Source organism: Microtus ochrogaster, chromosome 6 (genome assembly GCF_000317375.1).
Source record: "Microtus ochrogaster isolate Prairie Vole_2 chromosome 6, MicOch1.0, whole genome shotgun sequence".
NCBI lineage: Eukaryota > Metazoa > Chordata > Mammalia > Rodentia > Cricetidae > Microtus > Microtus ochrogaster.
The window spans coordinates 63,176,395-63,191,148 of record NC_022013.1 but is presented as its reverse complement, the minus strand read 5'-3'; the positions used below and the strand labels follow the sequence as shown (position 1 = coordinate 63,191,148).

Genomic DNA, 14,754 nt, shown 5'->3' with positions numbered 1-14,754 from the left:
AGAGCTCAATAAAAATCAGTAATTAAAAAAAAGAAATATCTGGGAAATTCCTAAACAAAAGTTAACTTCAGAATAAAAGATAGCAGCTAACACTACTTACCTCTGGCACAACTAGGAACAGTCATTCTACTCGGTCGGTCAGTGGTTTACTTGGGCCACAAAAGCTTTCTCCAAAGAAACCATGCATTCCAAATTCTCCACACAGTGAAGGTTATATTAACTACATAGTCATATTTACTTTATTATAAAACAGAAGTTTTTAAGGTAAAACATTAAATAAAAACATTTCAGTGAAATAAAATGTCAAAGACAATATTTTACTACTCACTTTGTCAACAGGACTTGGTAATGGAGCATGGATGACACTGGAAAGTAAAATTTAGAATTTTATCTCATTTCCTGAAAGCAGAGGAAATGGTACCAGAGCACCAAGATATCTTGACATAACATTCATGCACTTGATCTCACATAATTAAAAGAATGTGAGTCATCCCTTCATAAACACATGACATTATTTAAAAAATACATGCATAAACCTACTTTTTACTCATTATTTTTCTTAAAGAGAATTTCAATTCCAAAAGGTATTAAACATCTTTTGAGGATCCACTATTTACTGAGTGCTGTGATAACTCCCTTATTTTTTTTTACCATTTCAACACATTAAAGTACTTTTTAAATCATGCATCTTATTTGTAACATATAAGCTATCAAATAATAAATAAGTACCCTGTGTAGCAATCTTTAGTTATAGTCTGGACCAGTGTCCTAGGGAAGAACAACTCCAGTTGTGCACACAGTGGCAGCTACTCTTCACCTAGCAGTCTTGGGATGGGACCCCAGTTTACATGTGTGTGTGAAACTGAACATAATATAACAAATACAACAACAGCTGACACTAATTTCCTTTGGGGCCTGATAAAGAACTCTCAACAGAAAAGCAGCAGCAGTTAAGCACAGAGGCTCAGAAAATACATCAACTAGACCAAATTGGCTCTGCTTACCAGCTAAAAGGCAAAGTAATCAGGATAAGCCTCATATTCCTTGCCCATACTCTGTTATTTAGCAATGGCACCTATAGTATGGGTTCTACAGCATTCTTTTAAGTATTAAAAGATATAAACAAGTAGCTTAAAACGATGCCTTGAATAGTATCCAATCAATTACAACCTTCTACACCCATGGGAAATGTGTCCCAAGGAAGGCAGAGTCCCTGTTTTACAAAGCCCTATGAGATACTGTATGTGTCCTGAAGGCAGGTAGAGGGATGTAGAGCCTATGTCCCCTATACTTCACATCTTAAAAGCAATCTAGTGACAACCAGCTAGAAGGCTGACTGGGTAAAGTTCCCAGACTCAATTAGTTAAAGCTTGTAAATGCTGAGAAACTGACCTGATATGGCATATACAGTGGAGGATTAAGTACCAACAGCCACTTTCTGCACATCAGAATATCTTGCACAGACTTCAGTGAGCGTGCATAAATCTTTACAGTATTTATTTGATTACATGTCTGTGTCTTGAGAATTAAGATCAACTCATCCCTGCATCCACAGAGTCTATCTCAAGGCCTTAACAAACTTGGTGCCTACTGAAGGCGTTTTAAAGTTATTCTTTTTCCCTCCATAGAACTAAAATGGATGTTTTAAACCTAAGTTAATTTTTCTTGATTGTGAATACATACTGAGAATGAAAAATGTGTAACAAATAAAAAATAAACAAAAATGACTCAACCCTAGCACCCAGAAGTAACCATTTTTGTATATACCCTTTTCTTCTGCCAATATGTACACATAAGGACATTGACTCAAAAACCCTTAAAACACATAGAACTTTTAAAATCTGGTTTTCTTAGTGGCCCAAGAAGAAATTCTTCTGTCCTTATGAAATCTCGCTAGCAAACAAATGGCTAAAAAGCCAAATAACACATTCTGCAAATATATTTGTTTACAGAACCTATATTGGATATAGGTGTACTTTGTCTGAATTGTTGAAAAAACTTGTGCATATAAAAAGTATAACAAGAAATAAAAACTGCTATTTAGTGTTAGAATTGAAAAGTTATAGGCAATTTCTATTTCTGTTATTAGGAAATTATAAAAATAGAACAGAAACTAAGGAACTATCAGAACTAAATATTGACGATCTTAAAAACCCTATACACTATTTACACAGTGGACTTGGCATTCTTGACGTATTCAGTCATTTCAACTGCTAATTAAAAAAAATTAGGTTACAATAACAGCAGTCAATGGTCATACTGGATTCATTATCTCATAGGTACTATGCTAAGTTCTTTAAATACACAACTACATTTAAGCCACATAAACTCACGATCGGTAAGTAACATATCTTTATGTTTCAGATGAGAAAAGAAAGAGCTGAAGAGGCATAACAGGTGCTGCCAGGTGTTCCCTACGATCTGCTGTCGAGCCTAGTCAGATATTCAGCTTTAAAGAACTGTTTGGCCGGGCGATGGTGGCGCACGCCTTTAATCCCAGCACTTGGGAGGCAGAGGCAGGTGGATCTCTGTGAGTTCGAGACCAGCCTGGTCTACAGAGCTAGTACCAGGACAGGCTCCAAAGCCACAGAGAAACCCTGTCTCAAAAAAGCAAAATAAATAAATAAATAAATAAATAAATAAATAAATAAATAAATAAATAAATAAATGACTGTTTGTTCTAAACTTTTCTTTTAAACTTGAAGCAAAATTTAATATTTAATAGCACTTTAAGAACAGGGAAACGCTTTAGTAGTAAATTCCCTGCTGTGCAAGCTTGAGAACCTGAGTTTAATCCCCAGAAACCTTGTAAAAAGTAAGGTGCTTCGGCACGCATGTGAAGTCAGCACCTGGCAGGTGAAGCCAGGACTCTGGGGGCTCATTGATCAGCCTTGCTAAGTTAGCAGTTCTATTCCGATGAGAACCTGCCTAAAAACAAGGCCCAGGGCTCCTGAGGATTAACACCTGGGGCTGTCCTCTGCTCTGCACGCAGGCAATGAACACATGCATATAACAAACATTCACACACAGTCACTAAAAAAAGGAGAGAGAGCCGAGAAGAAAAACAAGAAATAGTGAAAAGGTTTGGAGAAACGAAGGGATTTACTGAAAAGTCTTCAAAATGTTTACATATGGCCGAGGAGATAGCTCAGCAGGTAAGGCATCTGTCAGGCAACCATGAGGCCTCGAGTTTGACTACCCAGAATGCGTGCCAAGTCAGGAAGGGTGGTGCATGCCCACACCAACGCTCCTTCAGCAAACTGGGAAGTAGAAACCGAAGAATCCTTGGGAGCTGGGGGGACAGCTAGCCTAGGGCACATGGTGACAAACACAAACAAGCTGGAAAGCAAGAGCCAACACCAAGGTTGTTCTCTGACCTCTGGCACACATGTACACGAACACATACACATATATGCAAAGAAGACCCACATATTCTAGCTGGAGCCTAAGAACACACAAGACTTAAGCGACTGCTCAAACTTTTTAACTCTCTCAAAAATGGCCTCCTATCGCCTGAAGTCACTAGTCCCTAAGAAGCTGTCTGTCACTGGTGGATTGCTTATTTATTCTATCACTGAAAGCTCAATTTTTGACCCAAAAGACTTCGTTATGTTGAAGTTCTTGAATTTTACTGTAATTTTAATAAAAGAAAATTACATTTTAATAATAAACTGTAATTAAAATAAATGGTATTTTAATTTCAACTGTTTTACGATCTCTGCTTTGCATCGCCTAGCCATAAAACTAAAGAGGGAGAAAACCTATGGTATAAGAAAAGCATAAAACATGTAATTCTAATGATTGACACTAGAGACTATTACAGTATGGGAATCCGCTCTTTCTGCTTTTTCTTTCTCTCTTTCCCATTCGCTATTCAGCTTTTCCTTAAACTCTAGGTATTTTGGCATAATCAAAACAACGTAAATAAACCACTAGTAAAAAGTAAACTGTAATAACAGGACGGTCCTTTGAAGCAAAAAAATAAGTATTTAGCATATTCAATGCTTTCCCTAAACAAAAACAAACAAACAAAAGGCATTAATATTTAAGTACTGCCTAGGACCTTCCATACTTCACAATGATAATCTGTAAAAAAGCACATTTTAAACTTTAGACTTCATGACAGGACGTGATATTGCTTCATATAAAACATAAAAATACAACTTTGGGGAAAATTCTTTTAGCCACTATAAAAAATTACTAACTATGTTGACATCTTCAAGTTCTGGATGAATATGACACTGACATTAACTTCACAACAGGCAATCACAGTTTGGAAAGCTCTACATTCAATATATATCAAAAAGAAACAGTTATCATTCTCCAATAACTAAAATATTCTAAATATTGCAAAAAACCCAAAAAATTGTCTATTCAAATATACACTGTAAAGTTAAATTTGGAAATACAACAACCTTTACCTCTGATCCATTATTATTTACTAGGTTTTAAAATAACATAAAAAGTAGTCAAAACTGAAGTATATAATATGCCAAAAAGTACTATGTTAATCTTCTAATATATCACAGTAATCTTGTAGTATTAATGGGATATCATCACTACAAATATTATCAACTAAGATAATTAATCCAAACTTCACAGCACTAGATTATACTCACTCTGAGCGGAGCCGGGCTTCCATACCATCTGGTAGAAAAAGTTTTATTGTGGAAACAATACACCCATGGGTAACTGGTTAAAACAAATAAAATAATTGTTTAAAAATATGAAACTTGGTGGGTCTCATATCTAAACTTGTATTTAATTATTAAAAATTATAATTTATAGGAAAGTAAATAGATCTAGTAGTTTAATGACAGTATCTACTACCTTAGAAAAACTTTCAATTCCTTAACAGACAATGAAAAGTCACCTGTCCAGTGTGCAGAAACAGTAGCAGTAAAAGGGGATAAGAGTTTTGTCCCAGCTGCTGACGTCACTGCTAGTCTACCCCCTTTGGAAAGCAGTCCTTATCCTTAATTATCCTGTCTCCAATCTGTCTCCAACCACAGCTCATAAAACTTTAATGTCCTTTACATACAGTTTAGAACATGTTCATCACCCCCCACACACATCCTGAGGGTCTCTCTGACTCTTCCAGTGTACTGTTGCTAGGACTCACATGGGAGGCTCTCCAGGACAGCTTTCATTTGGACAAAACCACAACAATCTCAATGCATAAGATTCTTCTCACTCCTCTTCCTACTGATGGTTTTGAGAGACAATCTCCCACATACAACAACTATACAGATCATTGTCTTTCACTGAAAAATAAAATGCTTCCTAAAGATTGATAGTTTTGATTTCTCTGTTCTTAGAATACTGCATCATCGATGACTCAACAAATTTGTTTATTAAACTGACTAAAAGCCAATGTTGGCAGATAAAACACATTGTATAATGATTTAATAATAGTGTTTACTGTAGCTGTATATATGTCAAAATTCACTGAGTCTTACAAGAAAAATTGGCATATATTTATTTATACTTCAATAAAACTATTTTAACAATAATTATTGCTTTAGGGGTATAATATGTTCAACAATTACAACCATAATATCAAGATGGTAATACAAAGTAATGTGGCTGTCATCTGGAAACGTATATTAAATTTAAGGAATTTAGCACAGGTCATTATTTGTTTTTATTAACTGATTATATTTTATAAGAGCTAACACAGATAAAGAACTATCTACTGGACGGTCTTCTCAGTTCTGCCTGGAATAGCCATCATTGCCATTTGGCTTCTTCCTTCCTTTCTAGCCACATCGTCTAAGCTGTTGCCACCAGTCTCTTACACACATGCAGGTTACATGCAATCTCCAAACATCTTACTGTTCACAAAATATGTGTAGTGTTTCACACATCCTATCTGTGACATCTTTATCTCCTCGGTATTTTTTTCTTAAGGTAAGCAGAATTCCTCATGGCTTCTACATCAGTTCCTGTCTCCAGTTTCCTGCCTTGTGTTCCTGCCCTGATTTCCCTGCATGAAATCATGTTGTCAGCTGGAATAATCCTTTCCTAAGCAATTTGCTTTGGTCATGGTGTTTTATCATAATAGAAGCCCTCTTACCTCATGCCTTATCCTCTCCAACTTCCTTCTCCTAGAACCACTTCACTTAGTCCTTAGACTATTGCTGCCAACTGTGCCCCTCCCTCAAAACCACATCCTGTCTTTTGATTCTTCCCTCCTTCTTCTGATCTTAACTTCTGATACAAAGATACAAAGGGGTCAAATAAAAGCAACTGTTCCCCAGTCTAGCAGTTGGATCCCAGTGTTTAGAGCCTGATCCAGTGATTTGTGATGCCATTACACAGTTAGCATTAGATCTTCTTGGCCCCTGGCATTTCATCTCAAATAGGTGGTCTCACTGAAAGCATTTATGACTTCAACTCCTGTAAGTATGACTAATAAGTTCTCATAAGTAGCACAGCTATTTTAAAAGAGGAAGCTATTTTAAAAGAAGATAATGGGTAAATTTAACCAAAATATTTCATATACATGTATGAAATGTCATAAGGAAATAATTATGTCTAATTAAAATATGCTAACAAAAAACTTTTCATAAATTGACAACAAAAAGAAAAATAAGTGGATGAATTCTGGAGTAAAACTGCAGCACCAGAGCCAACAAGTGATACAGCGCACCAGAAATTTTGCCCATCAGCTAGATTACAGTTCAGCAATGGACTGATACATAAATCAGTGAAGTGAACCAAGGGCTAATACTGCCTAGGCAGAGAAGTGCATGTCTGATTAAGTACAACCAACCCTTCTGTGAAAAGACCTCATGTCAACTAGATACACAGGTGTGCAGAAAACTTAGTAATCTTTTGGATTTGCAACAGGCAAGTATTTAAAGCAATGTGATAGGCATGTTTTAATATTTGTATTAATCAACTCAGTACAGTAGAATTTCCCCAAATACAGTGTCAAAAAGTGTTAACCAAAAAGGAACTGGAAGCTGGGCATTGATGGTGCACACCTTTAATCTCACCACTCAGGAGGCAGAAGCAGACAGATTTCTGTGCTTTCAAGGCCAGCCTGGTCTACAGAGAATGTTCCAGGATAGCCAGGGATACACAGAGACCCTGTCTCTAAAGACCAAAAAGGAAAATGGGGGTTTAATGAGTTTCTGAAACACTGGATTAAAAGAAGTCTTAATGTTTTTTATGTGTATTACTTCTGAGCTTTCTTTGGGGGTGAGGAGACAAAAAAAGCTGAAAATATTGCTTAGTGGTAGTGCAATTGCCTTGCATATATGTATATATGCAAAGCCCTACATTCAATTCCCAGGGCAGAAATAAAAACTTAACTGGTATTTGTACAGCATGAAGATACATTTTCCAGGCTTATCTGACTGCCAGCCTCACCCCTTCGCCCTCTTTCAAAAACACTTACAGAGAATCTGATGTCAGGAAGGCAATACATAGGACAATAATGTCCTAAAGAAGTCTATAAATATTTTAAATATATTTTGCTCTCAAAAATAAATTATTACTATATTTCAAACTCAAGGACTAAATAGTAAAGCATGTAATTTAGGTAGTTTGTGCAGAAAGAAAAGGGAGCATCAGAACACTGCCACATTAAATAGACACAGATATTCTAAACCACATACAAAATTCATTGGTGTTAATATGAAGAACAGATGTGACCAAATAGAAGCAAGAAAGGATGTTTGGAGGAACTATTTACAATGCCTTCTCAGACACAGGCTACTAAAGATTACAGTAACACAAGCACTGACAGCCACTGGGTTTCCTTCCTCTGTCACTGACACAGGCCAGTTATTTTGGTTTTGAGATCTATTTATTTTGTGGTATGTATTCGGCCTCTTTTTGCCTCTTTACACAAATGCACCTTAGGAGACCCATGTTCAGGTTGATGGGTTTAAAAGCTTTTGGAGGCCCTGGAACAGGAAAGAGAAACATTGGGGTATCATATCTGGCTCCGCTTCTAATCCTGTGCTAGTCTATACTTAGCAGGAACCTGAAGGATCTCAAGAAGACTGGCAACAGCAGGAAGGACAACAATAGAATCATTAAAAACACAAGAAACATTTTAAAAACAAGACCTGGTTCAGATATTAATTTTTCTAGACTGTGAAATGATTTTCACTAATTGATTTTTTTAATCATTTAAGACAAAATAATTGTTAAAAAACCTTCTTTAAGTTTTTTACTTTATAAGGTTTCTAATCCCGAGGCGTTAAGAGTTAGAAAAGCAGAGAAAGGTGAATCAAGAGTGCTTTTCTTCTAAAAATTAAATTAACATTCTATCATTCTGCTTTCTCTTGAGAACTGTAGTTTAATCATCAAAAAGCTTTCAACCTTCCACTCTTTTTCTACAAGACTGTATGTTTTAAGTAAGTACATAGGCTTATCTGTGTGTGGGTATGTACCCATGAGTGCAGGTGCCGAGGAGCCCAGAAGAAGGTATCAGTTATCATGGTGCTGAAATCTCACCTGTGATTGAGTACCTGATGTGGGTACTGGGAACTAAGGTCTGGTTTTCTTTAAGAGCAGTACATGCTCTTAACCACTAAACCACCTCTTCAGCCTCTTCAACTACTTTCTTCTTTAATCTTGGGTATAACTGAGGTTTGTTGTGGTGGTTGTGGTTTTTCCCAAGTACTGGAGATTAAATTAGGACTGTATACACACTCACAAATAAACCACTCCCCTGCCAACCAAGCTATACTTCTACAGGCAGGAAATATGAGTGCTCTTATTCTTTCTCATTATTTACCTATTTTCAGAATGATAAATAAGTTTCTTCTAAGTTCTTAAAAAGTAATAAAAAACAATTTTCACTTTTAGTTTTGATAAAAGCTCATCAACTTGAACATATTTAACATACTTCAATACAAGGCTGCTATAATTTGATGTTAAAATGCCTGCCTTTCACAGTAAAAACTCACTAATATTATTGCCTAGAAGTTCTTTTAATAAGAGGCCAGCAATATTAGATAACTTTACTAATATGACAAGAATCTTCCAGGCTCAATGTGTGTATTCACTGACCTGGACTCAGCAACTGCTGTTTCTCCAACAAGTCTTATTTCTACCTAGTTGGAAAAAAATCATTTCTCATTTCTCTTAGCGCACCATGAGTGGTATTACTACTGGCTTATTCTTTTTGTTGGCCGTGAGATGTGTTGGTTCTCTGGGTATACCTACTTGCTCAATAAATATTCACTGAGAAATTTCTGGCTACAAAGCAGTATTGCTGAGAATAATGGTGAAAACAATGATGATTATGACTAGGTCCTTGCCCTTAAGAAGATCTCAACAGTGAAACAAACAAGAAAGACTCATAGGTGCTGCAACAAATAAAACCAACATGGAAATTTGTAGTAAGCATGGATAAGGAAGGATACACACACACACACACACACACACACGAATTCATACACACACACACACACACACACATATATGAACAAACAAAACAAGATTAGAAAGCGGGAAATAGAAGAAAAGGCCAAAAAAATGTTAGGAATAGAAAAGAAAGCACAAATAAGGAGGACAGCTGGGGACAAGAAGTAAATGCACTCAAGAGGCAGGTAGGTCTCTTAAAAGGTCAAGATCAGCCTGATTTACATAGGAAGTTTCAGGCCAGCCAGAACTACAAGAGATCCTGTCTGGGGCTGGAGAGATGGCTCAGTGGTTAAGAGCACTGACTGCTCTTCCAGAGGTCCTGAGTTCAATTCCCAGCAACCACATGATGGCTCACAACCATCTGTAATGAGATCTGGTGCCCTTTTCTGGTGTGTGGGTATACATGGAAGCAGAATGTTGTATACATAATAAATAAATAAATCTTTAAAAAAAAAAAACCAAAAAACAAGAGATCCTGTCTGAAGAAAAGAGGAAGGAGAGAAAGAAGTAGTAAAGAATGGGGACAGGAGAGATGGCTCAGCAATCAGAGCACTTGCTGCTCTTCCGAGAACCTGGGCTCTAGTCCCAGCACCCATGTTCATAGGGCAGCTCACAACCACTTATAACTCCAGTTCTAAGGGTCCTACATCTTCTGGCTTCCACAGGCACCTGCACATAGGCGGCAAACAGACACATATATGTAATTTTTAAAAGGAGAATATATAATCCAAGGCCTTCTGAATGCTAGGCCCCAGGAAATGTTGTCTGACTAAAGAACTTGTCTCGCAGTACAAGTGGCCTCTCCTTTTTAACAGTTTGAAAGTCCTGGGACTTCTTCTCCCAGAGCTACGCAATAGTGCTGTATATCTAAACGCACACTACTGTTTAACACTTAAAAAATCTATACATGTTTCCTAACATACCTGTTAGGATTAAATAAACTTTGTGAAAACAATAAATGCCAAAAGAGAAATAGCCAAAGAAATCTGGAGAAACCTGATATTGCAGAAATAATGTTGTACTGATAATTATCCTAAATCTTCTCCAGAAATAGATGAGGAAGAGTATAAAGAAATCTAGAAAGGGCTGCAAGCTGCACTCTGTAATCAACCCCTGCAAAACTGCATATACTTCAGCATATTGAAGGCTCTGCTAGGAATAGCTTAACTTAAGTCATTTCCTAGAACTGATAACCACATTTTTCTATCAATTAATGCCTAATAATTCTATTTGAATTATCTAAATCAATAAGTAGAAATTCCTCGAAGGAAATACAATGTAGTCAAAGTCTCTTCTCTGTGATTTATTTACGTGTGGGGCTCCACTCACTTGAGCCTAAGTATGAGCAGCAGAGAGAGTCACCCAGCGCTACTCTTCTCACTGCCATCACACCAAGAGTTCTCTGCTAAGGAGAAGTCAACACTTTACATCAAGATTCAATCTTTACTCTACAACTGTAAATGGAAATTCTTACAAGGTTGGCCCTACCCAAATTCAAGTACCAACACAACTTACAGAGAAATAAAACAATAACAAAAATAGACTACCATTTTAATGGTAGTGCAGATTTACGCAGAGAGCTACACACAAAAATGAGAGTCAGCACACTGCCAAGTGCATCGTACCATGAAAATATCAGAGTCTAATGATTTAAGACATCATCAGATCAGACCATGCACAGAAAAACAGAAGGAGTAACTTGCCAATCTACTGTCCCACTGTCTGAATTAAACTAATAAAGTACAACTGCCCTCTCTGGGTTTGTACCAGAAGCGGTTTAATTTTATGAGTCAATCGTTAGAGTTCATAATCAGAGAGTAAACAAATGAATGAGTCAGAGCCAAAAAACTTCGGAATTGTAAAATAAAATGATTGTAGAGAGCAGTTGACATTATTTATCTAGAGAGCTTGCCATTTCAGAGACTGTAGCACAGGAAACCTTATATTTGCAATCAGTACTACCGCCTGCCCCCATGGCTTTTCCTCTTTCTTGCTGACAGAACTCTGATTCGTAAGGGATAACAACGCATACTCAACTCAAATCATCATTGGTCGATATCAACCATGGCTCTCCTTGCTCTCTTTTTTGTCAGTCATTGGGTTTCTCTGTTAACTGCAGTGTGTGATCTAGTCATGAGGCTAGTGACTCATAAGGAAATCTTAGCTTGGAGCTCATTCTGTAAGATTGACTTTTCGACACGAAAAGGGAGATAAGAGGGCATTTTATCGCCACATTATCTTTTTGCATGGAATACTGGTATGAGGAAAATGATACCTAGGTTTGCAATTATAACCCTTTGACCATGAGGAAGCAAAAGCATTGAGAAAACAATAGGTTAAAAGAACAGAAAAAAAGGATAGTAAAACCTTAAAGTCACAATTATTTATATTTAAATAAAACATTTGACATTCATTACATTATTTTTATAGTTTTTTTAGTTGCAATACAAAATAATGAGTTTAACTGACTCAGATTAAATTTGCCCATTGCCCATGCTATACTCCTCTAGCTAATTTTCCTTCTGCTTTTATGACCGAGTTCCATTATATCATTAAGTCAACTAACAAACTGTGTCCAGACTGCTCATTAAGTCTCAGTAAATCTTGCTATTGATGATGATAAACACCATCCCCATGTTTTAAATTCATCTTAGCGCTGGCGGTGGTGGCACACGCTAAGCCACCAGCACTCGGGAGGCAGAGGCAGGCGGATCTCTGTGAGTTTGAGGCCAGCCTGGGTACAAGAGCTAGTTCCAGGGCAAGCTCCAAAACTACAGAGAAACCCTGTCTCCAAAAACAACCCCAATAAACAAACAAACAAACAAATAAATAAATCCATTTAGCTAGGATGTAAAATCAAGTGCTTCCTGACACAATAGTTCCCCATGTTTTTATAGAATAAAGGAGAATATTCACTACTAATTAACACTTTATAATTTATAACTTTAGAAAAGCAAATAGAAGAGGGTAACCTAAAATTTTTGTTTCATATATCATACTCAATAGATTTTACAAGCCTGTAATCTTTTATATCACTAATAAAGATTTTAAAACTTATAAAAAGAAATAACAAGAAAAACTGATCCATACTCATACCTTTGCGGGTATTCTCTGTCACATCTACCCCAAACTGGATAATGTCACCAGAAAGAATTTCACATGGTGGACTTTCCTCCGAGCCTCGACTCAATCTCTGGCTATTTATAAAAGTACCATTACTACTCTTAGTGTCTTGAAGATAAAACTGGAAAGAAAAGAAAAAGCAAAGGGTTAACAGTAAGAATTTCAAGCTTACTTTTAAAAAAGTGCTGTCAACTTTGCAAACTTCTTCAAGAGCAGTTTCCCATAGCAACTGAAACCACTCATTTCAGTTAATATTCAACACACTTGAAAATAAAAACTTAAAACTGGATAGTTTAAAATTTAACTGGACATATGGTGGAAACACCTTATAAAACAGTTTGTGTTGTGTCCTCAAAGTGTTAAAACATGAAGTTAGAGGACAACCCAACAATCCTAAAACTCCTTGGTATTTATCTAAAATAGTAGAAAGCACAAGTCTTCACAAAATTTGCATATTAACACACACAAAGGCATTGTTCATAATAATCAAAACCAGAAACAACTGAAATGTTTATCAGCTGAGTAAACAAGTGCTGCACATCCACATACAAGGTTATGAACTGACAATACAAAGAATAAGAGTATTGATACCTATAACATCATATGATGAGCCTACAGAATATAATGCAAAATAGAAGAAGACAGTTGGGGATGAGTGTGATGAACATGCCTGTAATCTTAGCAGGCAGGAGGATTGTGAGATCAAAGATGGAAGACCCTGTCTCAAGATAAAAAAAAAAAAAAAGACAAATATGGACGGGAGGTGCAGCTCAGCGGCAGAGTGCTTGTCAAGCATACGCAAGACCCTGGATTCAATCCCTAGCAGCACAGCAGAGAAGGTGGCAAGGAGAAGCAGCTGCAGTCATCACCACAAGTGCCCAAAGATCATATATGATATCAGTCCATTTATAGGAAATAGATCAACTGTGTAAGTACATAAAAAAGTATATCAATGCTTGCAAGGAACTAAGGTGGCAGGTTGACTGAATGATAGTTTCTTTTAAGAGTAATGGGGAAAATACATAATAAAGGTGATGGTTGCACAACACCATGAATGTACTAAGCAAACACTTTAAAATGTGAATTTTAATTCTGAAATAGTAGCCCATTCCTATAATCCCAACATTTAGGAGTCTGATTTGATACCAGCCTGAGCCACATAGTAGCTCAAGGCCAGCCAGAACAATATAATGAGACCTTAACCCAAGAGAAAAAAAAAAGTCTATGATAATAGATATCAATATATTCATTTATAAATAAGACATGTGATAAACAAGTTAAATTATCTTTCCAAAGGTTACAGAGGTAACACACAAACAAGTATTCAAATACAACCAAAAGAATATTCTCCCATTACTTCACAATGACTTTCTTGTTTTATTATCCTTTATTCATCCCATAAGTACTCTTACAAGATTAATCACATCAAAGGCTAATAATCTGCTAAAAATGTAAAAGTGACATTTCATTTCATTTATTCCCAGGTGACAATTAAAGACTACTATACTACCTACAAACGACTTATTCTATTGGTTCAACAACACACCATGACAGAAAAGCAATAGAAGGGGGAAGGGTTTATTTGGCTTACACTTCCACCCTGATGTCATCACTGAAGGAAGCCAGGACAGGAACTCAAACAGGGCAGGAACCTGGAGGCAGGAGCGGATGCAGAGGCCATGGAAGAGTGCTTCTAATAGGCTTGATCAGCCTACTTTCTTACAGAACCTAGGACCACCAGCCCAAAGAGAGCACAATCTACCATAGGCTGGTCTCTTCCCACATCAATTGCTAATTAGGAAAATGCCCTACAGCTGGATCTCATGAAAGCATTTCCTCAATTGAGGCTCCTTTGTCTCTGATGGCTCTAGTTTGCATGAAGTTGACACACAAAACCAGCCAGTACATAGATCATTATTAAAATCTTACTTGATATTTTACAAATCTATTCAAAATTTAGATACGTTAACATTTCATGCCAGGAAGACAAGGACAAGCAATGCTGTCAGGAAAGAATATTTATTCACAAAACCCTTTTCAGCATTAGAACTTACTATATAAAGAAATAAATGGAGGGGGAGGATACTTTTCATATATCCTTTGGAAACGTGGCAATGAATGGATTCTGATTTACTTTTCAGTATTTATGCCTGGTAAAGTCATAAATAGATAATACAAAATATATAGTCACTTTCAAATTTCAAATAGTGATGTGTTAGCCAGTTAAGTCAATGTACAGGATTG

The 14,754-nt window shown here is 36.5% G+C and overlaps 1 protein-coding gene across 13 annotated transcripts in view; it reads right to left on the bottom strand.

The window, feature by feature from the left end:
• Slmap (sarcolemma associated protein) overlaps window positions 1–14,754 on the bottom strand; it is a 143,004-nt gene that overhangs the window by 74,987 nt on the left and 53,263 nt on the right. For all 13 annotated transcript variants that reach the window (XM_026779647.1, XM_005348694.3, XM_026779654.1 and 10 more), the window contains exons 3-5: window positions 12,484–12,631; window positions 4,620–4,692; window positions 329–365 (exon numbers count right to left, since the gene is read on the bottom strand). In XM_026779647.1, the coding sequence (XP_026635448.1) occupies window positions 329–365; window positions 4,620–4,692; window positions 12,484–12,631 (258 nt within the window). The remainder of the gene's footprint in view (window positions 1–328; window positions 366–4,619; window positions 4,693–12,483; window positions 12,632–14,754) is intronic.